The following is a 25,858-nucleotide window of genomic DNA, read 5'->3' on the forward strand; positions in this document are numbered from 1 at the left end:
GTATTATGTAATTCATGCCCATTAATTAGGATAAAGGGCTATAAGGGCAATTAACCAAGACAGTGGAAATGCAGATCATATAGCAAAATTGTTAGGATTTAAAATTAATCAAGTTTTTTAAAAGAAAAATGTTTATTAACATTCCTTTCATTCCTTGGAAGATGACTGAATAAACAACTGTTAGTTGTGCATCCCCTTCCAAAATATTCATTTAAAAAAATACCCATTTACTAAATTGCAACATTATGCTCAGGAGTGAAGACAACACACACATAGAAAACAAATAAATATTGTATTTCATAAATTGCCTTCAATTGGTAGCAAAAGTATATTGTCTCACATAGAACATAACACACCATAAAATGGTCCAACATTAACAACATAATTTCAATATATCATCAGGTAACTTTATAATATTAGACTATTCTTACCCCAAACATCCCAGGTCCATAAGATCTGTCAAATCACTACATTCTAAGAATCCAGAGCTAGAGCAGGAAGGAGCCATAAATGTGCACCAAATTCAAACCCCCAACCTTACAAATGAGAAAAGTGAGACAAAAAAGTCTACTAAGTGGCCCAGGATGACCTAGCTAGTAGGTGTTGGAACTGAAGTTTGAACCTACATGTTCCTGACTCCAAGCCTAGACTTACAGCCACTATACCACACTGCCTTGAAATATTTTATATTTGCTTATGCCAAAGATGAATTCATGATTTTTCTTCTGTCTAAATTATTTTTTAAAACCTAAAAGCTGAGAAAATAAACAGTAGTCAGAACCACTTTGGGAGACTTTTATTAACTTAAATTGGCATTCTTTTGTTTGCTAAGCCCTCAGTAAATATGCTTTATTTGTTCATATACAAAACTACATAGTGCTTATTAATAGCACCACAAAATCACAAGACTTTCAGTGCTACAGTATTTTGTAGTGATTAAAATATAATATCCAAATAATTAATCAGTCACTTCACTGAAATACTTATTAAGGGAGTGCTCTGGGGAGTGTTTGAAAGCACTGTTTATAAATAATGATTTGTAGGTCTTTTGACAGGTATTGAAGATAAATGCCTCTGATATAAAACATTATTTCAATACATTTTTCCATTAATGAGACTACTTTTGGACCTATCACTAAGACTAGAAGAAATAAAAGTTCAGATTGCATTCATAGAATATTATCAACCAAAAAGCTTCGCATCTGATGATAACAGGCATATTGTAAGTGACACTTTGTAGCAGAAGCTGAAGGAGGCTGCAACAAAAGAAACCAGATTGCTGCATTACACTTTCTTCATATGAACTGATCATTCTGGATGGCAAAATTAATGTAGATATTTTAAAGTTTGTATGCCCTAGAGGCAATTAAAGCCTCCAACTACACAAAAGGAAGGAAAAAAAAAAACCACAGAACACAGTATTTCAAAGAATATAGAACACTGAACACGTTGAGTAAGTTATCGCAGTCCCAGATCAGATTGGCAACTGAAACTTCACATCCACCTGAGCTTGTTTGGCTAAGGTGACTATTTCTGAGAGTTTTACCACCTGAAAAAAAAAAAAAAATGAAGCAGCTTATGAATTATGTTTCCGCAAAGAAAACAAACAAAATAATCAATTTGTTGCAAAAAGATAATTTTAGGTGTGCACTCAACTTCAAACATTTAGTTTCTAAATCAGGCATTACCTGGATTTAATTGTTAAAAAAAAAATTAACTTAGGCTCAAGGAATTTGCACTTCTGCCTACTGGCCATTAAGTCATGAATCCTTAATCCCCAGACTTCTCGTCCTCTATTTCCAAAGGTCCCATTCGGTGTGTCTTATTGAGCCAATCATCTCAAGTTGAACAACTTTCCTGTCTCTATTAATACCAATAATCCAACAGATTTACAAATCTCAGTGTTATCTTTGGTTCACTCACTTTTAGTCAAAATCTGGCCACTTAATTGTGCTAGTTCTTCTTCCCTTATTCCTCCTTCCCACTATAATCTCTGTACTGGTGCTCACTATAAATCAGTACTCTTCCAAAAATGCACTATGCTGTTTCCTGGCTTTCTTGTTACCTTAGTCTAGATTAGTCTAAAATGTTCAATTAGTACATTCCTTATTAACAGTTTGAATCCCAATTCAATCCACCCTATATCATTGCTGAAATATTGTAATCTTCATGTCACTACTCTGCTCAAAAACTTCACATGGCTCACACCTACCTGAAGAATCAATTACCAGACTTGATTTTTCAACTATTTGCAAACCACTGTTCCAAAGTAAGCATACTGTTTTCAAGTTCTTTCTCTAACTCTGTTCTAAACAAAGCATACTGGAGTATCAGTACAGGTCTGGTTAATGTACAGAGATCCAAAGAAATACATAAGCTCAGGAAAAAGAGAAATGTTTACTTATGAAATCTAGTGTTTATGTATAACAATAAGCAGAAAAGGAAGAGGAATGTACACCTAGTGAAATGCATCCGATTCTTTATTTGACTTAATTACAACTTCCCCAAATGAAAATAACAAAGAAATATAACATCAAAATGCTTATTTTGCTTGATTTTTGCAAGAAGCAAATATAGCAAAAACAATGTAGAGGATTATTCTGGAGGGAAAGGAATAGAGGTTTTAAAACCTATGATTTCATCTTTGTAAGGGAACTGCAGAGTAGAAGCTCAGAATTTAGTAAAGCAGCTTTTTTATGTTAAAGAGCTACCCAGAATAGAAGTGTCAAGCTCATGGGGCCAAACCAAGTTAAAATGTAATTGGGAAATGTTTAATAAAATAAAAATACAAGCCAACACAGATGTGAATTTATGGTTTTCTATGTCAAAACATAGCCAGCAGGAATCTTTCTCTACTTGAATTAGACACCATTGCCTTAGAACACTAGATCTGTGCTAAGTCACACAGCCAGTTATCAGAGGAACAATTTGAACTCTTTTTCCTCAGCACAACCTCTAGCTACACTACCATATTATACAAGAGAATATGTCCCACCCCCAAAAAAGGCTTCCAACTTATACCTAAATGGTTGTTATATCTTGGTTATACCTAAAAGATACCTAAAAATGTTGATTTTTAACTCAATTAAAAAATGATATAAATCTTCCAGCTCCCCTAATCTGGCTACAGAACACTTAAATTATATTGAAAGAATATATGTTCATTTAGGGGAACCTAAGGAAGAGAATATGCCAAGATCTTAATAAATCAATCAATAAACATTTATTAAATGCCTATTGTATGCCAGGCACTGGGTTAAGCTCTGGATTTCATCAGTGTGTGAACACCTTCCATCACAGCAAATTTCAAAACATCTATGACTTTAATTGATAAATTCAGGGAGCTGCCAGAAGCACACAGGAGCTAAATGATTTGTTAAGGAGCACACTACTATGTTACACCACTTCTCTATGCAATGTAAGAATAAACAATGGGGGGGAAACTGAGGCAAAAGAGGAAATTAAGGTCTATTTTCTTACCAAAAAACTAACACATAACATGTATTTCTGTTTGTGTGATGTTTCCTATTTAAAAACTTGAGAGAAAAAAAAAGTATGATTTTCTCCAGAACCCTTTCCACTTCCTACAGAACCAGGGTACTGAGAACAGTTTGCACAGACGCAATCTTCTTGCCTTGCTAATGCTCCTTTATCTCCTTTGGCTTCCAATTCTGTAACCATAATCAAATCAGTACTGGCACTGCTACTGTCAAAGATCTGCTAACAAACTCTGCTTTGACTCCACTCCATCTCTATGTTCTTTCCATTGTTTTGACTTTTTTTTTGGGGGGGGGGGAAGGGGGGGGAAGCCAGAAAAATAGGTCCTGGGTTCAGAATGACTCTAAACCAAACAATGTCTGACTTACTAGAAGTTAATAACACTCAGAGTCACTAAATTATCATTATCTTATATCGTTAAAGAATACTGAATTTAATACTGTGCCAATAATTCGGGGGAGGGGGGAATTCAATTAAGAATTGTTGTAAAAGAATTACCACGTTTTCCACAACATATTAAAAAACAAAGTTTTTACAAAGTTTTGATAGACTTTCAACTCTCAGATCATTAACATTTCCTGCTTACCATCTTAGCAGCTTCATCCAAGTCATCACAAGCAAGAATTTTAAGTCCACTATCTGCTATCAATGCTTTGGCATCATCAACTCGTGTACCTGCAGAAGAATCAAATATAAAAATGTATTTAAATATTTATACAAATATATAGAATTCCTGTCCTCAAACACTCTAAAAGCAAAACTGAGCCAAGACAATAGTCAGGTATCTAAAAGCCTACACTCAAAAGATCTCAAAAGCCTTAACTGACTCTATAAGTTATATTATGACAATAAAATCAGGATACTAATTTACAAACTTCACAAAAATTAGAGATATATAAAGTGGCACTGTGAAATAAGATGTGAATATATTTGCCCTAAATGCTAGAATAATTTCATGAGTTCTACACATTTATGTTTTCATGTTGCTTCATAAGAATTCATAATTAAAAACACATGCATTCTTTAATGTTAAGCCATCAAGGTTAATAATTTTCAGAGGATTATATAGATCATGTAACAAATTTTAAATCTCTTTAATACTCACCTTGTAACCGTACCACAATAGGTATTTTAATTTCCAAATCCTTTACTGCCATGACTATACCTTGTGCTATAACATCACACCGCATGATTCCTCCAAAAATATTAACTAGAATAGCCTGTACCTGTAAATAAAATATTTTTGGTGGATTAAAATTACAAAGAAATATGGACTCATTCAATCAGTTCTAGACTAGCTTTATATTCTGTTCTCATTTTTCTTCTATTCACCCTCCTTGCCATCACACCCTCTATATACCAGATCTGACACATATTCTTTTTCTGAGTTCTCTGGATCACAGACCACGACTTGGGTCTCTCTGAATGGCAAGTGCATCATATGGTCTACTATGTATGAACCCAGCTGGTTTCACATTACACTCCAGGCAGTCTTCTTGCCTTGTTAATGCTCCTTCCCCTTTGGCTTTCTAATTCTGTCACCATAACCAAATCAATATTGATCCTTGCTAATCAACATTACTGGGCTCCGCTACCATTTCTATGATCTTTCTAACCAAAACACCTCTCCCTAGTCACCACTCTCCTAGGTGCTGTTTTCTCTAATAGCTATTGTTATTCCCATTTTATAGCTAAAGAAACCCAGACAAAGCTTACGAGACTTACCAGGGACACATTACACCCAACAGACACCCTATATACTCAACTACCAATTCACCTCTAGGTTGGGGGAAATCCACTCCTTCAGGCCCCATTCCACTGGAGCATAGTTCTCTGTAATTTCTATCCAATGCTACTTGTTCTGCCAATTGAGAAATTGTCCTTCAAATCCTTGAAAGCGCTTACTGTGTCCCCTTACCCTCCCCACTCACATCCTCAGTCAAATATCTCTTTTCCAGGCTGAACTCAAGTACTTCAACTGCTCTCAAGGAGTTGCTATCACACAACAGAAAGACCCTAGGATGTAGAGTCAGAGAATTGAGATAAAAGGCCTAGATTTGCCACTTTTTACCTCGCAAATCACTTGCTGCCCCCTAAGTCTGAGTATCCTCATTTCTTTTTTTTGCTGAGGCAATTGGAGTTAAGTGACTTGCCCAAGGTCACACAGCTAGGAAGCATTCAGTGTCTGAGATCAGGTTTGAACTCAGATCTCTAAAATCCCGTCTGGGTCTAAATCTATGATCCTGTAATCTGTAAAGGATGCCCCAGCTCTGAATCTATTCTCCTATAAAATTTATGGAATTTGTTGTTCCTGTCTTCATAGTATCCTAATCATCCCCTGGACATGCTCCACCTTGCCCTAAGATGTAGGGCCTCAAACAAAACAAGGTCCTGGGTATAATCTGCACAGAGCAAAATAAGCTATGACACACTTCTCCTGCTTCTCTGTCCTTTCTAGCCTCTATTCTAGAATCTAAGCAGACGAAGGCTAACTTAACTGTCCTTCCCATACCACCCGTCATGACTGTTGTTCTGTCATTTTTCAGTTGTGCCTGATTCTTCATTTTCTTCCTTTTCTTTTAAAAACAGCTCTTCGGTGGCCTCATTGTATAACCATGCTTGTTAGTTTATTAATTTATTAATAAATGCTTAACAAAAGATATTTGTGCCTTTCCTTTTCTTTATTATTCTTTTTTTAAAAATTTATATATTTAAAACTAAATACAAAATAAGAAGAAAGCAGAAAAAGGAAAAAAAAAAGGGGGGGAGGGGGGGAATTGTCTTATGCCTAGCAGAACATCAGGGAAAATTCAAAATGTATAAAAATTTCCATTTCAAGAAAGTATACATAATAATAGAAGACATTATGTTCATGACTGTCCATTTTCTCTTTGCTTCCTTGTAGGTTATTCTATTGTTTTCTGCTGTGCATTTTTTACTTAATTCTTTTTTCCCCTTTTCGATCCCCCACTTCACTCAAGCAGGTATATATTTTATGTATACATACATACATATGCACATATACGTACATGCATTTACATATAGACATGCACCTTGGCCAATTCTAATTTTCACTCCTTCACTTCCCACTAAATCCAGGAGGTGAAAGTTCCTGTGTTTTAGGCTGAGCCCACTTTGGAACCCAGCTAGCCCCAGGATTCACAGCTTTTTTGGTTTATTTCTTTTCAAGAGCTAGCTTAGAGGTGTTTACACTTCATACCTGTTAAACCTCAGTTAAGGGGTGGCTTAACACAAGAGGACTTGTAGTGCCCCAGTCTTATTTTTCACTGGTCTGTGTTCACCCTTTTTTCACATTTTTATTTTATTTGTGGGAGAAATCTAGAGAGCTTGCAATTTTCTGACCTACTCTCCCCATCTTCCCTGAATACCTTCTTTAATGTTATCCATTTAGAATTTTTTAAAGTACTTTCCATCTCTATTTAGCTATATTCCAATTCAGAATTTCTACTCACCTGACTATACCATTTTCTCTCAATATAAGTTAATCTAATGTCTAAAGAATCTGTCTATGATTCTTTCTTTATCTTTTATTAGGGATTTTAATGACAGTCACTTTTCTCAAAATTAGAACATCACAAAATTTGTTAATCAGAATTATGTATCCAGAACTAAATATTAACCTTCCTTGTTTCTTAAATTTTCTTCAAAATTACTGCTGCCAAAGCAAGTATTTAGCAGATGCTCTGTGTTTAGGAGAATTCTGGGTTTTTTGATAGAAGTAGCTTTCTTGGGTTTTTCCTGCCTCTCCCCCATTATCTCCCAAACAAACAAATAAATACAAGATTACTTACTTTCCAGGATGGTCCTAATTAAAGACAAATGGAGGGACATTCTGTAGTCCTTTAAATTAATTCTTTCCTAACTCCTTTTAACTCTTTTCTAATAGCTAATGACAAGTTCTACAAAAGTCAAACTGTATCTTCCACTTTTTCAAATGTAGCAATTAATCACTAACAGAAAAATCATTCTACTGGGAAAAGAAAAGAGGTATTTTAAAATGAAAATAGTCTCATTTTCCAGAATTCATTTTTCCTTTAAGAAAAAAAAGACTCCAAATTTTGACAAAATTTAAATTACTTTAATCATATCTGCTAGAAAAAAAAAATCACTTTTATTACATTATTTAAAGGAAACATAGTCCTATTCTTACCTTTTTATCTGAAGTTATAAGTTTAAATGCTTGTGTAACTTGATCAACTGTAGCACCACCCCCAACATCAAGAAAATTGGCTGGAGTCCCTCCATGAAGTTTTATTATATCCATTGTGGCCATAGCCAAACCAGCACCATTTACTGTTAAAGGTAGGGAGAAAGGATAGATTTAACAAGTCATCTAAACAAAAATTATATATTAAGCAATCATATGCAACATATATACAATACCTAAACACCCAATGCTTCCATCTAAACCTATATAGTTGATATCTGCCTTAGCTGCTTCTTTGTCTCTCTCATCTTCCTGAGTCCAATCTTGCAGGTCAAAGATTTTCTTTTGACGATAGTATGAGTTAGAGTCAAAATTGATCTTCGCATCCATACACAGCACTTAAAAAGAAGAATAATGGTAACATGATCTTAACTTTGAGTCAAAGACAAATGATTTTCAACAGTATATGATGGAATATTCTTTCTTCCATTAGGAAAACCCATCTACTCTCATTACTTTACCAACAACAAACATTTCAAGTATTGACAAACTAAACTTTCTGTTAAGCAACATTCCTGGAAGTTGAGTCTGCCAGTGAGCATCCCCACATCCTCATGTCAATTCACAAGCAAATGTACTAAAATTCAGCAGACAAGTAATTCTAAAATACAAAGCATATCCAAAAGTCAAATAAAAGTAAAAAATTATGACACTGATAGAATAATTTATTATCATACTACCTCTGTGCTTTCAGAACATCACTAAGAAAATAGAGTAGCCAATGTTTTCATTTATGCAAGTTTCCAAGCAATTACAGTCGAAATTGAAATTAGACTAATATACTTTGCAGACAAAAATGGAGCTCTATATAGTAAGGTAAAAGCTGGCTCACTGGGAAAGAACCTGATAATGAGAAAGATTGAAATCAAAAGAAAAAGGGAATGGAAAAAGATGATATGGAAAAGTATTATCATGGAAACAACAAAGATGAACTTGGACAGACTTCAAGAGATAGTGGAAGATGGAAGGGCCTGTATATTACAGTCCATGGGGTCACTAACAGTCAATCATGACTGAATAAAAAGAAAGTGAATAATTGCAGTTTTAAGTATATTAACAGAGTTCAATGTGAGACCCAATATTGTCACTGCCTTGTACAATGCTTTGTAAAAAGCATAACCAATTCATGTATACTTATTGTGTATCTAATTTATATTTTAATGTATTTAACATCTACTGGTCATCCTGCCATCTAGGGGAGGGGGTGGGGGGGTAAGAGGTGAAAAATTGGAACAAGAGGTTTGGCAATTGTTAATGCTGTAAAGTTACCCATGCATATAACCTGTAAATAAAAGGCTATTAAAAAAAAAAAAAAAAAAAAAAGCATAACCAATGTCCTGTGAGACAATTATCAAACTTATATACTCAAACTCTCATATTTACATTAGCATTTTAATAAAAAAAAAAGTGAGTAATAAGTTAAAATCACAAACTTTCTTCAAAATACATATTTCAAAATAGTCATAATTCCCTCTAAACATCTAATTTCTATTTTACTCACCCTCAACATGTGTACTATGCCCCATGCTTGTCCTTGAGGTATCTGTTTTAAGGATACCTAAGGTATCCTTAAAGTTTCTTTTGTATCATTACTCTGCTTTAAAATTATAAATCAACATTTAAGGATACTTAATTCAAGTTATTGAGTAAAATGTTAGACATGGGGAGATAGATTTCATATATTTTTATAAAGATAATACTCAATAAATATTTTTGATGATAAGAAATGATACTTTACCACCTCCATCTGCATCTTCTACCATTGGATTTATTTCTACCATGGTTGCATCATATTTCAAAAATAGTTCATACAACTTCATCATGTTTTCTGCTGCTGAATCCACAAGATTTGAAGGAAATCCCATATTCCGGGCAAGCTGAAATCAACACATAGTACAACTTTTTTCTTCTATTTGTTAATGTATAGTCAACACATTTTAATAATAGAAAGTTATTTTGCAAAAACGTCTTTTTAAAAATATTTTTAATATTTTATTTTTAAAGTTTCTGAATTACAAAAGAATTCTGGTAAAAGCATTTAAGTGAGGTAAGCAGGGAGTATAGCAGAATGGAAGGAGCCAGATTTAGTCAGAGAACATGACTCCAAACCTTTGCTCTACCACTATTTGATTATGGGCAAATTACTTCATTTCTGTCCCTCGGTTTCCTTAAAATGTAAAAATAGAAGTGTTAGATTAAATCTCTAAGATTTCCACCATTATAAAAAATAAGGAAATACTAGTGAAAAGATACTTTAGGATATTCTGTAATCTAATTATGTTACAAAACTGGGTTCTTAAATGATATTCCAAAATAATCATTAGCAATTTACTTGAGAATATAATAAGTAGGAGCTAGAATTATAATTTGTGAGTTATCAAAAAGACTAAATGTCAGCGCACTTATCTCTTATCTCTAAGGTCGCTTCACATTCTAATATTGTGTGATTCTATAATTCAATGTACAATAAGTGAACAACTAAAACTACCATATTTCCCATTCCTAACAGTAATAAATTATTTTCTTTTCAAGAAGATTCTTTTAATAAACATAACAATGTAAAACTTTGACTTAATGCTTAAATGAACCCTAAAAACCGAGCAACAAAAAAATCAGTTATAGAAAGCAAATAAGGGCTCATTTAGCAGAATGATTCATGGTTAACCTTTTGCACTTACTTTGATATATTTTTCATTTAAAGAACAATCTGGCTATGACTAGAATTTCAGAGTTTAAGTTTTATTAATAGCTATGTCACATGAACTAAACACATTACATTTAAGTTGCTATGACTATTTCCAAAAAAAATAGCAAAGTTACAAAAACTACATTTCCTTTCAAGTTGTTTAGATTCTGATATTTTATGAAATGTAATTAAAAAAATAATTAAGACTCTTACAATAAACATTTTATAAATATTGTGTATATGTATTTGTGTGTGTGTGTGTGTGTGTGTGTGTGTGTGTGTCCAAATGAGTTTTATCCCCTTCAAAGTAGCCACCTTGGGAAACTATATTCTTATTCTAGTAACATTATTACTAATCAAAAATCCAAAAATTTTGGAACACCTTTGATATTGCCTACAAAGACTAGACTATAGAATACATTTAATTTTCAAAAAGTGGCAAATCTTTACCATTTGAGGATAGATATGATTCTTTAAAACAGCAAAAAGTTGTTTGTAATTAAATCTGGTAAGAAAGGAAGTCAATAAAACTGAGTACTAGCACTTTTGGTCAAAATCTATTTCTCAGAAAGTACACTTGAGAGCCAAAGCACTGACAAAGCAAATATAACAAACCTTTAGGCTATGGCTTACTCATGTTTCCTCTCAAATGCACATCTGAGATTATCTCAGATCTTGAATTTACAAATTAAGTTCTACATGAACTTCTGTTTTACAATCCCTAATTCTGGCACTAGTCAACTATTTATTCTGTATAAACTCAATACTGTAAAACACTCTAGTCTGTGGCTTTCTTATCCCAATAAAAATTAATCAACACTGCAGGACGGAGTGGTGCAAAAAATAGTGGAATATAAAGTCAAATAACCTAGGCTCAAGAATAGATTTTGGTCAGCCATGTATCTCTGAACAGTTAAAGAAATATTTATCTGTAAAAAAAAATATCTGCGCTGCTTTCCTGAACATGTTATTGCTCAAGATTGGCACCAAAATACAGATTTGAAAAGACACCTCTCCCCATTCCTTCACACAAACAGGGATCCATGGTTCTGAATCACTGCATAACATGTTAAGATCTGTTCACTTATATTCATGATTTTACTGAACTTTTTCTATTCTTTCTCTTTTACAATAAATAATTCTTTGTTATAAAAAGTGGAAAGAGAAATTAAGAGAAATAAATCTAGGTGACGTGAAAACGAGAGATCAATAAAGATCTACTTTTATAAGAGACTATCATATCAAATGAGAAAATATGTGGAAAAAATTCACAAATGTACAGCACTATGCAAATGCAAAGTATTTTATTTACTTGTGATTCTGATTCACGTTTTCTTGGATTTCAGCTATATTGTAATTTTTAACTGCTGACTTTGAATTTGGTCTTAGGTCAAAAAGAAAGTACCATGTTTCATCACTTGCTACTAATTTTTTCAAATATGGAATAAAATGTGAAGCATTCCTTTAAATATCAGAAGAAATGTCAAGTCTTCATTGTTCAATATCATCACTCCCAAGGGTTAAACAATATTCGAAGTGTATGCGAAATTTTCTCCTTAAGTCTATTCTCTTAAATATATTTAACTATTAATTTTAGTCATAATTCTGGTAGTTTCCATTTGTTTGAATAAAAAAAAAGTCTAAAATGCCAAAGGCATTTCACTTTTGAAAATTAACTCTTAGAACCCTTTGGACATTTTCATTAGTACTATTGAGAATTTAATAACTACTTTGTTCTTCATCATGGTTATTATTACCCCTACTATCTCATACCTTTTATGAAAATCAAAAATTCTAGTTCTTAACAGTACTTCATTACGAATTTCTTTTCCCTGGTGAAGAATCAATTGTATACTTAATTTCATACAGATTTGATGATAATATCGTTTTAACTAAATAGTCACTCATTTTAACATGGGCATGAAACAACATATACTTATACTATACTTAATAGCTGCTAATATAAAATATTACTCCCATACATTAATTTTGCTGTTTCTCTTCAACTTCAACAGAGGAAACAAAACTGCATCTCAACATCTTATAATCATATCTCAAATGAAACTGTTCTGAACCTATGACATTAGTGAGAAGTAAAATCAGTAAATTTAAAACTAACCTTGGAGTCATAAAGACTAGGTTTGAGCCCTACTTCTAAAACAAACAGCTGTGTCACACAAGACACTTCACTGTATGTTTTGCTTTTTTTAATATTTATAAAAGTTCTCAAATGGCAAGATTGAGAAAGGGTATTGAAGCAATTTACCCTGGCAGCTTGTTCCATTTTGATGCCTTCCATAATATCAATAGGTTCCTTAAATATTGCTTCAGGATTCTCTGCTGCAACATCCTCAATGTTGACACCACCTTGAGAACTTCCAATCAACACAGGACCCTAGGGAAAAGATGAAAAATCAAATTTTAGCTCACTCAACAGGATGTGTTATATGCAATTCCAGATTGCTAAAGGGATACAAGACAGCAAAGAAAATATTAATACTGCCTACAAGAAGGGAAAGAGCAATATACCTACTGAAGTAATTGAAGAATACTATGCAACATAATGTATTTCTCAAAATATATCATCACATAAGCTGAATATTAAACATATAAATGCTAAATCTATATAATGGAATAAATAGTTGTAGCTGCATTCAAGGCAAGAAAGATCCCCCGGTATAGTTATTTTTGAGCTATAATCTCAATAAGAAGGACCTACAGATAAGACAGTTTAGAAAATATATGTAAATGATGAGAATTTGCTAGCCTTTATACTTCAGATTTTATTTTAAAATGTTATGTTTTAGGATGGAAAACTCCATCTGCATCCAAAGAAATTATGGAAACTAAATGTGGACCAAAGCATACAATTTTCTTTCTTTCTTTCTTTTTTTGCTGAGGCAATTGGGGTTAAGTGACTTGCCCAGGGTCACACAGCTAGAAAGTGTTAAGTATCTGAGGCCAGATTTGAAATCAGGTCCTCCTGACTTCAGGACTGGTGCTCTATTCACTGTGCCACCTAGCTGCCCCCAATGCATACAATTTTCACTTTTTATTTTATTTGCTTTTTCTTTCTTATGGTTTTTCCCTTTTACTGATTTTTCTTTCACAAAATGAGTAATATGTAAATGCTTAAAATAAGTGTACATATATAATCTATATCAGATTGCTTGCTGTCTTAGAAAGGGAGGAGGTTAAGGGAGAGAGGTCCTCCTGATTTCAGGACTGATACTCTATTCACTGCACTCTGTAGTTGCTCTCTATAAGGGAGAGGGAGAAAAAAATTTGGTATTCAAAATCTTACAAAAATGAATGCTACAGAAACTATCTTTATATGTAACTGGAGAAATAAAAAATTTGAATTCAAAAAATAAAATGTCGTGTCTTACATAAGAAGAAAAACATTAAGTAACCAGAATTTTCAGTTCACCACTCTGTACACATACTTTGAAACAAGTAATCTGCTCTGCTGTACTATTTTATTATTAACTATTCATTGGATAATAAAGAAATACTTGTACAACAAAAAATTCTGAACAAGGTTGCAAATACCAGTCACAATATTTTCAGTATTGTTGGTTATATTTAAGTTTCCTTATAATAAATAGCCTGTATGGTAAAGAAAAAAAGTATATGCAAAGTATTTATGAAGATATCCTAAAGAGGCTTAGAGCAAAGAATGCTAGATTTGAAATCTGAACAAGCTATGTTTGAATGCTAGCTTTACCACTTGCATCCTGTGTGAATTTAAGCAAGTCACATCGCTTCTGTGGACCTCTATTTCCTGCTATAAAAATTGTGGAAACTGAAAGGACAAAAACTGTACTTTATTGTATCCAGAATGCCCTCCTAACACTAAACACTAAGTCTGTGATTCTTACAACAAAACAACAAATTCAAAAAATACAATATATAATATTATGTATTATAAATACATAATAAAAATAATATAACTCATTACATATTCTGCAGCACTTCAGCAATGAATTAATTTCCCTAATACACAGCATATATCTCTCTCAGTAGTCCCCAACTTCTTGCAAAAAGGGCAATTTCAGAGTAGTCCACTAGCAAAAGAAATTTCTCTCCCTCCCTGCTCCATCCCTTGAGATTATGGTTTTCCTTTAAGAGACTACAATGTCCCAAAGCTGGGTGCAATCAAGATAGTGACAGTGGCAAACTGAATCATTTGGTAGGTCTCATCATTTAAAGAATCCTTCTATCATCTGGATTCTGTGTCAAATAGCTTCTATAAAAATAGTGAATACATGTTTTTTGCCTCACTTGACAGTAATAATCAGAAAATCAAAGTTGTTTCCATTATGACATCTTTAATAAGATTCTCTGCCATACAAATGGATGAAAGATATAGGACTGTCAAGTATTGGAGAAGTTGTCTAGTTCCTCTAGTGCTTCATTTTAACAGATGAGGAAACTGAGGTCTGGAGAAGGGTGATTTGCTCAAGGTCAAACACAAAAGTAGCAGAGGCAGTATTTGAATCCACACTATCCCTCCTTTTGGGTGGGTTCTGATCTACTGAATCAAAATATTCTTATAAGCAGCAAATAGAAAGCACAGTGATGTTTCTACAGCTTTCAGTGAATTGTGATCGCCAGATGTGACCTGCTATAGAATATAATCCACGAAATCATCCTTGTTCCTACCTTCAAAAATGCTCTTAATTCATGTATAGATTACTCTGATAAAAAATTTTAATAGGTCTTTTCCCACTTTCATCTATATATTTCTTTCTTTTCAGTTTCATCTTTAAACATCCCCTAGCATAGTTAAATGGATCTCTCAGCAAGGTTTTGAGTTATTATGAGTGATTATGTCCACCAGCAGGTTTTATGTTTCAACAAACTCTGGAGTTAGATCAACTGATTTTGAAGCTATGTCTCTGACGGTTCAAAATCCTGACCTTGATATCTTTAAAACAACTATCCTGCAACTGAAAGAGTTCTCTGAAAGTTCTAGTTCTCTAAATAAATAAATTTTTAAAATTATTTTGTCCTTTTCTCACTGCAATGCTGCCTTTGAAGTAGCTGGGTATGATTTTCTAGATTTCCTCAACTGAAGGTGAGGCAGATACAGATGTACAACATTATCTGTAAACGAATCTAAGTCCACTCGGTTTCTGAATATAATACAATATATTAATAAAACCTATCTACATCTAGTACCAGCTAAAGATAAAAACTATTAATACATGTCAATGACAAAGCAACCTAATACCATAATCACTCCAAAACAGCAAATGGATTTATTTGGGGATTTCAAAGATCACTTTGACAAATGATGCCAATACCCATGCAAAAACTGCAGTTTCAATAGAAAAGTCTTTTAAACACATTATGTTAAGGATTCTTTAAAAATTACTCAATACCTATGCAATAAAATGAAATTGTATAAAGATTTTTATACTTTTAGTAGAGTTCTACTACCATCTAGTGTTATGCTTTAGAAATACTTTTACAGTGCAAAATAAGAGGAGAAAAAATGTAGGATCTGAGAGCTAAAAAGAGCAATTGGCTTGCCTCCTTCCATTTTACAAATGAGGGAATTAAAGGCCCAGAAAGACTGTCCATAATGACAATAAGTAATAGAGCTGAAATTCAAACCAAGACCTCCCAATTCCAAATTTTTTCCCACTACTCTAGTAGAAACAGGATAAACCAAACAATAAACTCACTCCAAATATAATGATCTGTCCACTAAATACTGTGCTAATAAAACAACCCAAATTCTCACCTTAGATCCATCCTATGTCTAGGAATCCCCAATCTTTATTGCAGACTCAAGAAAGACTTTATATATTATAAAAAAGTAATCAACAGAAATAAAACATAACTAGAGGTTAGAATAATTAGTAATAATTATAACAAGAATAAGGATTCTATATAAAAGCTATTTTCACAAGCTTCTTCTGTTCAATAGACTTTCAACTGCCTACTAAATAAAGTTCAAATTCCTTACCCTAACATTCAAGGCCTTTTACAACCTGGATCCACCTCCTTTTCAGTCTTCCCTTACACATTCTTCTTCATGTATTCTATTTTCTAAGCAAATCAGATTTGTTTTGTATGTGAAGGAGTCTATGTGAAAGAAAACATGAAAGGAAGGTTGGAACCAGGTTGCAAAAGATCTTGATTGTTGAGATAAAGAACTTTTATTTCATAGGCAACAGTTATTGAAGGCTTTTTAAAAGAAAATTTAGAAATATTTGCTATATAGACTCCCCTCTGAGTTAGTCAAGTCAAATGAACAAATACTTAAGTACTTACTACTTGTCAGTCAATGCTGAGCAATAGATAAGGAATACAAATATAAGCAAAAAGAAAAACAACCCCTGCCCTCCTAAAGCAAAGCCAACACATAAAAGAAGCAAGGGTGGGGCGAGGGCTATCTGTGATGAGGGGGGGGAGAGAGCTACCTGTGACAGGGAGGAAGATGGCACAGTAATAGAGCACTGGCCTTGGAGTCAAGAAAGCCTAAGTTTGAACCATGTCTTAGACACTCATCAGTTATGTGTGCCTAGGCAAGTCATTTAACCACTTGCTGCTTAATTTCCACATCTATAAAACGTGGATAAAAACAGTTCAGGGTTGTTATAAAGACAGAGTGAAGTAATATTTATAAAGTGTTTTCAAACCCCATATAAATTTTAAGCTACTATGAATATCATCATTATTACCACAAAGAGACATAGTGGCAAAATACAGAGAATAAAGGATGGCCCAGCTAGGTCATTTCTCAAAATGGAGGTTAACAAGGAATTCATCAACAGGATAACTGAATTGAACTGAATTACCAATTGGGTTACATTAAATTTTCTACAATAACTAATGATTGACACAACAAATCCTCTCTTTGGTACTAAAAATTGAAATCGTATTTTTAACCAAAAAAAAAGTTGGTTTTTACACAGATAATAAAGAGGGCCAAGCAATAGCCTTCAAAACATAAGGAGATACTGCAAATGCTTAGAGGAATACAATTAGTATATAAAACAGATGTTAATTCTGTTCCTAAATAAAACAAGCTCACCAAATATTATGAAACCTTAAAAATAATTTAGTACAGTTTTTGTACAAACAAAACTAATGCAGACAAGATTAGAAGGGAAGCAATAAACTGGGAAAATATTTTTACAGTCAAAGGTTCTGATAAAGGCCTCATTTCCAAAATATATAGAGAATTAACTCTAATTTATAAAAAATCAAGCCATTCTCCAATTGAAAAATGGTCAAAGGATATGAACAGACAATTCTCAGATGAAGAAATTGAAACTATTTCTAGTCATATGAAAAGATGCTCCAAGTCATTATTAATCAGAGAAATGCAAATTAAGACAACTCTAAGATACCACTTACACACCTGTCAGATTGGCTAAGATGACAGGAAAAAAATAATGATGATTGTTGGAGGGATGTGGGAAAACTGGGACATTGATTCATTGTTGGTGGAGTTGTGAGACAATCCAACCATTTTGGAGAGTAGTTTGAACTATGCTCAAAAAGTTATCAAACTGTGCATACCCTTTGATCCAGCAGTGTTACTACTGGGATTATATCCCAAAGAGATTATAAAGAAGGGAAAAGGACCTGTATGTGCACGAATGTTTGTGGCAGCCCTTTTTGTAGTGGCTAGAAACTGGAAACTGAATGGATGTCCATCAGTTGGAGAATGGCTGAATAAATTGTGGTATATGAAAATTATGGAATATTACTGTTCTGTAAGAAATGACCAACAGGATGATTTCAGAAAGGCCTGGAGAGACTTACACGAAATGATGCGGAGTGAAATGAGCAGGACCAGGAGATCATTATATACTTCAACAACAATACTAGATGATGACCAGTTCTGATGGACCAGGCCATCCTCAGCAACGAGATCAACCAAATCATTTCTAATGGAGCAGTAATGAACTGAACTAGCTATACCCAGAAAAAGAACTCTGGGAGATGACTAAAAACCATTACATTGAATTCCCAATCCCTATATTTATGCACACCTGCATTTTTGATTTCCTTCACAAGCTAATTGTACAATAATTCAGAGTCTGATTCTTTTTGTACAGCAAAATAATATTTTTGGTCATGATACTTATTGTGTATCTAAGTTATATTTTAATATATTTAACATCTACTGGTCATCCTGCCATTTAGGGAGGGTGGGTAAGAGGTGAAAAATTGGAACAAGAGGTTTGGCAATTGTTAATGCTGTAAAGTTACCCATGTATATATCCTGTAAATAAAAGGCTATTAAAAAATAAATAAATAAAATAATAATAATTTAGTACAACTCTCTCAACTTATACATTTATGTTAAGATTTCACTGTACTCAAGAATTACTATTAGCTGGTCAAAGGCTATGAACAGACAATTCTCAGACAAAGAAATTGAAACTATTTCTAGCCATATGAAAAGATGCTCCAAGTCATTATTAATCAGAGAAATGCAAATTAAGACAACTCTGAAATACCACTACACACCTATCAGATTGGCTAGAATGACAGGGAAAGATAATGCAAAATGATGGAGGGGATGTGGGAAAACAGGGACACTGATACATTGTTGGTGGAATTGTGAATACATCCAGCCATTCTGGAGAGCAATTTGGAACTATGCTCAAAAAGCTATCAAACTGTGCATACCCTTTGACCCAGCACTGTTACTACTGGGCTTATACCCCAAAGAGATACTAAAGAAGGGAAAGGGATCTGTATGTGCAAGAATGTTTGTGGCAGCCCTCTTTGTAGTGGCCAGAAACTGGAAACTGAATGGATGCCCATCAATTGGAGAATGGCTGAATAAATTGTGGTATATGAACAGTATGGAATATTATTGTTCTGTAAGAAATGACCAGCAGGATGATTTTCAGAAAGCCCTAGGAGACTTGCATGAACTGATGCTGAGTGAAATGAGCATGACCAGAAGACCATTATATACTTCAACAATACTACATGATCAATTCTGATGGACGTGGCCCTCTTCAACAATAATGAACCAAATGAGTTCCAACAGAGCAGTAATGAACTGAACCAGTTATACCCAGGGAAAGAATTCTGGGAGATGACTATGAACCACTACATAGAATTCCCAATCCCTCTATTTTTGTCCATCTGCATTTTTTATTTCCTTCACAGGCTAATTGCACACTATTTCAAAGTCTGACTTTTTTTAACAGCAAATTTAACTGTTTGGACATGTATACATATATTGTATTTAACTTATACTGTAACATATTTAACATGTATTGATCAACCTGCCATCTGGAGGGAGGGGATGGGGGAAGGAGGGAAAAAGTTGGAACAAAAGGATTTGCAACTGTCAATGCTGAAAAATTATCTATGCATATATCTTGTAAATAAAAAGCTATTTAAAAAAAAAAAATTACTATTAGCGGTTCAGCCAAAGAGAAAAGCATAGCCTACAACTTTCTCTTGTCCTGCTTCCAAGAAGCAAGTTTTCTTCAGTTTCTTTCATCTCTTTCCACCTGAAATATCCAATCATTTTCAGTAGAAAAATTCACTTAAAGTTTCTAAATTCCCAACCAAACACAAAAAGATTTGAAATCTTGAAAGAAAAAAGATGTGGTAAAGTATGTATGGGATACTTCCTCTCTTTTCTCTCAAAAGAATGGAGCATTTATTTGTAAATTCGTTATGTAATCACTTGGTTTGTGCCCTGTTGCAAAGTGAGAATGCAATTTCTAGTACTAGATTAGCCATAACAAAATACCACAACAAAATGGGTATACTAGGGAGTTCATTGTAATGGAATTTTACTTAGAGCTGTCTTTTCATCACCTCATATAACAAATTAACTTATTTAATAATTACAGTACAATTAAGTTACAAAAGTGAATAGTGGAGTTATGATATAAACAATATATTCATCATATTCTATTTTAAGAGAGCTATCTGATTCACATAAAAGGATTTTCGATCTAAATATACCAATTTTACTGTAAGAGCATTCTGTGTATAATTACTTACTTGAAAAGTTCTTTCCATTGTTATTGCAAAGTAGTATTCCCTCCTGGGATATCTTCGCTCACAGACCAACACATTATTGCATATCCTGCCCTTTTCTCCTGTTTGCTTGGTAAATAGCTTCTTCCCAATCATTTGGGCAGAAACAGCTTTTGCTTCTTCTGGACTGAAAAAAGAAAACATTTTTCAAACATCACAGTTCTTCTCTAAAAGGTTGATAATGATCACATTACAATCATAAAAGTCATGTAACATTATAAATCTCTTATCTAATATTTAAATCTCATAATTACAATTACTTAATAACACTGATAACAACATTTTTAATTTTATTTTCTGAAACATGTCTGACATTTATGACAGACTTACGAAAAAACTATCTTCACTCCACCTTTGAGGCCACTCTCAAATGTTCCTTTTCCTCTACCACCAGCTAACACTTGTGCCTTTATCACGATGTCATTAGAACCTATAAGGAAAAACAATCATCAAATATGAAGTTTAGGCTAACAGTATACCAGGTAATAATACATTGAAGTTATTTAGGATCTATCAAAGAGGCATATTAGAAGTAACATTTTATTTATCTATTTGAGGCAGGCAGGTAGTGTTGGACTTAGATAGAATCAGGAAGAACTGAGTTCACTGCTTCTGAAACTAGAGGTCTAGCTCAGTTTCCTTTCCATAAAATAAGGGTAATAATAGCATCTACCTCACAGGGTTGTTCTAATAATCAACTGAGCAACATATTTAAAGTGCTCTACAAACCTTAAGTGCTATAAAAATGCTATCATTAAATTTATTATTGTTATTATTATCATCACTTACTATTAGAGGAATCAAATATTCCACATAAATTTTCCAGAAAACTGAATTTCACAAACTCCTTTTACGCACCAAAGGCTTTATGTAGCTTTAGTTAAGTCTTTCCATAAAAAGTCAGGAAATATTATTATATACCTATTCTATGTAAGACATTGTGCTATGTGTTAGTCACAGACAAAAACAATTCCTGCCCTAAAAGCATTTATATTAATTTACAGAAATACTGTATACTAGGTATACTATTATATTAAGTCAAATTAATTGAAATAGGTAAAGAACTTTAAAGCCTTAAAGAGCTATATGTTAGCTTTAAAAAAAAAAAAAAATCTAATCAAAATAATGTCTCCAGAGGAGACAGAGTAGAAATGGAGTCAAGGTACAAGAAAAGGTACCAAAGTGGGGAAAATCACAAGAAGGGCATGCAAAAATTTTAACCATGACTACTAACCATGACTACTAGTTTAAGTATTTCTTCTGAACCTTCAACTGAGTGATTTTTAAATTCCTTTCCCTTTTGAGTTCATAATGACAGTCTTATCAACTCAAGTTTTTTTTTACTCTCCTCAAAATATGAAAGATGTTTATGCTTCTGAGTTGCTTTTTCTATTAAAAAAAAAAAAGTACTCGCTTTCCTAGTATAGACTGATGATTTAAGACAAGAAGAAAAGATTTTAACTTTATCAGAATAGGTCATTTAAAAGTGGTTTTTTAAGCAGTACATGAAAAAGGTCTTATTTTCTCATTTATATTTTTCAAAAATTCTTATTTTATTAGGATCTCATTCCTACTATGTTTTCTAAACTTTAGAAATCAGTTTATCTGATGTATTAATATGTTAGCACACACAGGATCCATCTCCTTTAAAGAAAGTTTGCCTTTAAAAAGCATTCTATACAGACGCAAAATATTACTTTAACATAATATAGAACTATGGCCAATAAATTTCCTTAAAATCTTGACATTTCAGAATTATTCTTATCTTATAGACATACAAGAAATATAACAGATTTCCAGGATATGTCATCTACAAAATTTAATATGAATTCACAATCAATTATTTTCACAGAAATTATAATGAGTCACAAGATTTCTGTTGTCTATATAGTATGGACAAAAATAATGTAAACTAAAAAGTTATCTAAAGCAAAATAAATAAATAAATGAATGAATAGGCAAACTCTTATACAACAAAATAATCAAACTTGGAAAAATGATGGCTATCATCTACATGCACACAGGTCTAAGAACAAACAATATGTTGAAACAACATCAAAACTTGCTTGAAAAAAATGCTTGAAATTAGGTAATTCAAAAAAGAATGGGGAAAATTAAGATGCACAGCAATCAACTTGTACTCTCAATTATCTAATTAAATACATTTATTTTGAAGACAAATAAGGAAATGTCTGTAGAAACTTTATAAATTGAGAAACTTTATTTGTCCATATTTTCATACCTTTCTTATATAACAAAAAAAAAAAAAAAACAAAATCTAGAACATTTAACAGAATTAGAAATTAGTTAATGTAGTAATAAGTCATGTATAATCTAGAAAAGAAATTTACTTTAAAGAGGACTATATAGCTACTACATTACTAATTATGTTCACTTATTAAATCTAAGGCCTCATTTTTATTTATTTATTATTTATTTATTTTCTGGGTCAGCTGGGGCTAAGTGACTTGCCCAAGCCAAGGTCACATGACTAGGAACTGTTAAGTGTCTGAGGCCAGATTTGAATTCAGGTCTTCCTGACTTCAGGGCTGGTGCTCTATCCACTGTGCTGCCCCCCAGGCCTCACCTTTTTAAAGAACTAATCACAGTTTTGAAAAATATAAGATGTCATTTTATAGAACAAAATAGCTAAATTTAGTTTCCAAAAAGTTTTAATTTATAAAGTAAATCAATTTATTACACTGTTGGTACCATTTTTCTAAGCTCAATGTCTCTTTAGCAATAAATGTTAATTTTATGACAAGGAGAAAGTATCTGCTGAGATCCTTATCCTTTCGTCCAATTACACACACTTGATATAAAATATACATCTTAAAATTAACCTAGATTTTGGATTTTGTTTTTCCTAGCTCACAGAACTAAGTGGCATCTGTAAGTCACTTATGTAACCATAACTATGACTAATAAATTATAGAATTTCAATCAAAGGCTATCTAAATTTCCCCTGATATTTTTAGTGAAAATAAGGTTGTCTTAAAGAAGTAAAGGTATAAGACATAAAATGAAAGCTAATAAATTTCTTACCAGGAACATTAAGGAACACAGAAAAAGTTTACATAATATCAAAGTTTACTTTTTACCAAGGCAAAATTTTTTCTTAATTAAATACCTAATTTTTTAGCAATTGCATAAGCTTCGTCTGGTGATTTTGCCACTTGTCCATTAGGAACAGCAATGCCAGCTTCTTGCAATAATTCCATGCTCAGGTATTCATGTAATGAGAGCTTCCTTTGTTGCTGCTGCTGCAGTTGGAAGCCTTGATTGTTCAACAACAATCCAGAACTTCCCAATACCTAGAAAAAAGGACAACTTACTTTCTTCACTCATATGTGTATACCCACACACACATACACGTGCACACAAGCATCATCCATATTATGTAACAATTTCAGTGGGAAGGAAGGTTGAGAAGGGTAAATGTTTTTGCATAAACAAAACCAATTAGTTAAAATTAGAAGCAGGTTAACTGGAGGGGGGAAAAAAAACTCTTGGCAACAAATTTCTCTGATAAAGGTCTCATAGTCAAGAAATACGGGGGAAGCATGAGGGGAGATGGGAGGAAGAGCTCAAAAAACAAGATATATAAGCATATATATATATATATATATATATATATATGGAATTCACACTTAAAAGAGCTGTTCCTTAATAGTAAAAAGATATGAATAAGCAGTTTTCAAGGAAGAAATACAAACTATTGACAATTTATGTAAAAATATGTTGCAAATCAATAATTAGAGAAATGAAAATTAAAGCAATTCTGAATTCCATCTCATACCATTAGCTGAATGACTGGCCCCAGAAAAAAATGGAAATACTAAATGTATTCTGGAAACCAATTTGGAACTAAACCCCAAAAAATTACAAAACTGTATATGCCCCTTGACCCAGCTAAAGTACTACTATCCCAAGGAGACTAAATAAAGAGAATAAACTGATAAGTACCACATTATTTATAGTAGTACTTTTTGGTATGTCGAATAAGAAACTAAAGCAGTGCATGCCCATCTACTAGTAATGGCTAACCAATCATAAAATGTGAATGTAATAGGCTATTATTGTACCAAAAGAAATGACAAAATGGATGGTTTCAGAGAGACCTATTAAAATGTGTACCTGATGCAGAATAAAGTGAGCAAAACCAGAACAATTTATATAACATTATAAGAAATACTGCTTTGAGAGACCTAAGAATTATAATTAATGAAATGACCAACTCTAATTCTAGTATGCTGATGACTGCTATCTATCTCTTGAGAGATGATGGACTCAAAATACAGAATAAAGCATACATGTTGAAATAGTAATTTTAGGAATATTTTACTGGACTGTGCATACTTATTAGCACTTGGCTTGTCTTTTTTCCCAAGCTGATTTTTGTTCAGATTCTTTAGAGTACTTTGCCAGTTCTACCCTGATAGTGGTGTCTATTGCTTGCCTTAAGTTCTTGACTTTCTAAGAGATCTAAACCTATTACATCTATTCCCAACTTACTCTTTGATCTGCATTTTCTAAAATGTCCACTCCTTGTAGTAAACCAAAGATTTCTATGTCTGTGCTACAGGTCACCCCATACCCAGATAGTACCATTCTCTTTGGATGTGAAAAAGCATGAGAGTGAATTCATATGCATGGTCTTCCTGTCCTCACAATAATACCAGTCCCTTATTCCAGCTCTAGGAATCAATCAGCTTGCCTCCCATGTCAAGGTAAAAGATTCCATAATCTAGGTAGGTACTGTAATGGCAAGTACTTGAGTCAACTAGGAGTAGCTCTGGCAATTTCCCAGAGATGAGTATACCCCCAAGCAAACCTTGGATAATACTGTGAAGGGCAGCATTCTCAAACCTACTTTGCCTGGGAATTGAGTAGGCACCCGTTCACCAATCCAATTGATTATTCCTTTTACCCTAGCGTTCTATGATGAAAAGAAGACTCAATCAGGAAGAATTAAGTCAAAGACAATACTAACTGATGAATTCAAGGCTAGAAATGTGGTTGGTTCTGAATTAGGGTCATTCTTATTCTGGTGGTAAATATTATTGGATAAATTACACTAGAGAGATAGTCAAGGAAATAAATAGTTAGACTCCCCAAGCAGAATGACATGGCAAAACAGAATGACTCTGGACAGGTTATCGGTAGGAAAACAGGGAACATGCATTACAATTGGAGGTAGCTTAACTCCTGTCAGAAAAATTAGCAAGAGAATTCTGTGTATGGAGATTTGTGCAGGGGTTAATAAACTGTTAAGAAGTAGTCTGTAAAAAATGTTAGCCAAATTTGAGGGGCTTAGAAAAAGATGTGGAAACCAAATTATTTTAAAAAAAGAAAAAATCAAATTGTGAAAAATGGATAGACATTTATTTGGTTTCCACAGTTATGAA

At 33.0% G+C, this 25,858-nt stretch overlaps 1 protein-coding gene across 1 annotated transcript in view; it reads right to left on the minus strand.

Moving 5' to 3' along the window:
• Nucleotides 1-273: 273 nt before the first annotated feature.
• The window catches only part of SUCLA2 (succinate-CoA ligase ADP-forming subunit beta), a 30,736-nt gene continuing 5,151 nt past the window's right edge, over nt 274-25,858 (minus strand). Inside the window, exons 2-11 of the mRNA XM_031961922.1 lie at nt 23,581-23,764; nt 20,781-20,880; nt 20,415-20,577; nt 12,679-12,807; nt 9,465-9,603; nt 7,903-8,064; nt 7,670-7,812; nt 4,604-4,724; nt 4,085-4,173; nt 274-1,549 (exon numbers count right to left, since the gene is read on the minus strand). Coding sequence (XP_031817782.1) covers nt 1,475-1,549; nt 4,085-4,173; nt 4,604-4,724; nt 7,670-7,812; nt 7,903-8,064; nt 9,465-9,603; nt 12,679-12,807; nt 20,415-20,577; nt 20,781-20,880; nt 23,581-23,764 — 1,305 coding nt within the window. The 3' untranslated portion in view covers nt 274-1,474. The remainder of the gene's footprint in view (nt 1,550-4,084; nt 4,174-4,603; nt 4,725-7,669; nt 7,813-7,902; nt 8,065-9,464; nt 9,604-12,678; nt 12,808-20,414; nt 20,578-20,780; nt 20,881-23,580; nt 23,765-25,858) is intronic.

The sequence above is a fragment of the Sarcophilus harrisii genome, chromosome 3 (assembly GCF_902635505.1).
Source record: "Sarcophilus harrisii chromosome 3, mSarHar1.11, whole genome shotgun sequence".
Taxonomy (NCBI): Eukaryota; Metazoa; Chordata; class Mammalia; order Dasyuromorphia; family Dasyuridae; genus Sarcophilus; species Sarcophilus harrisii.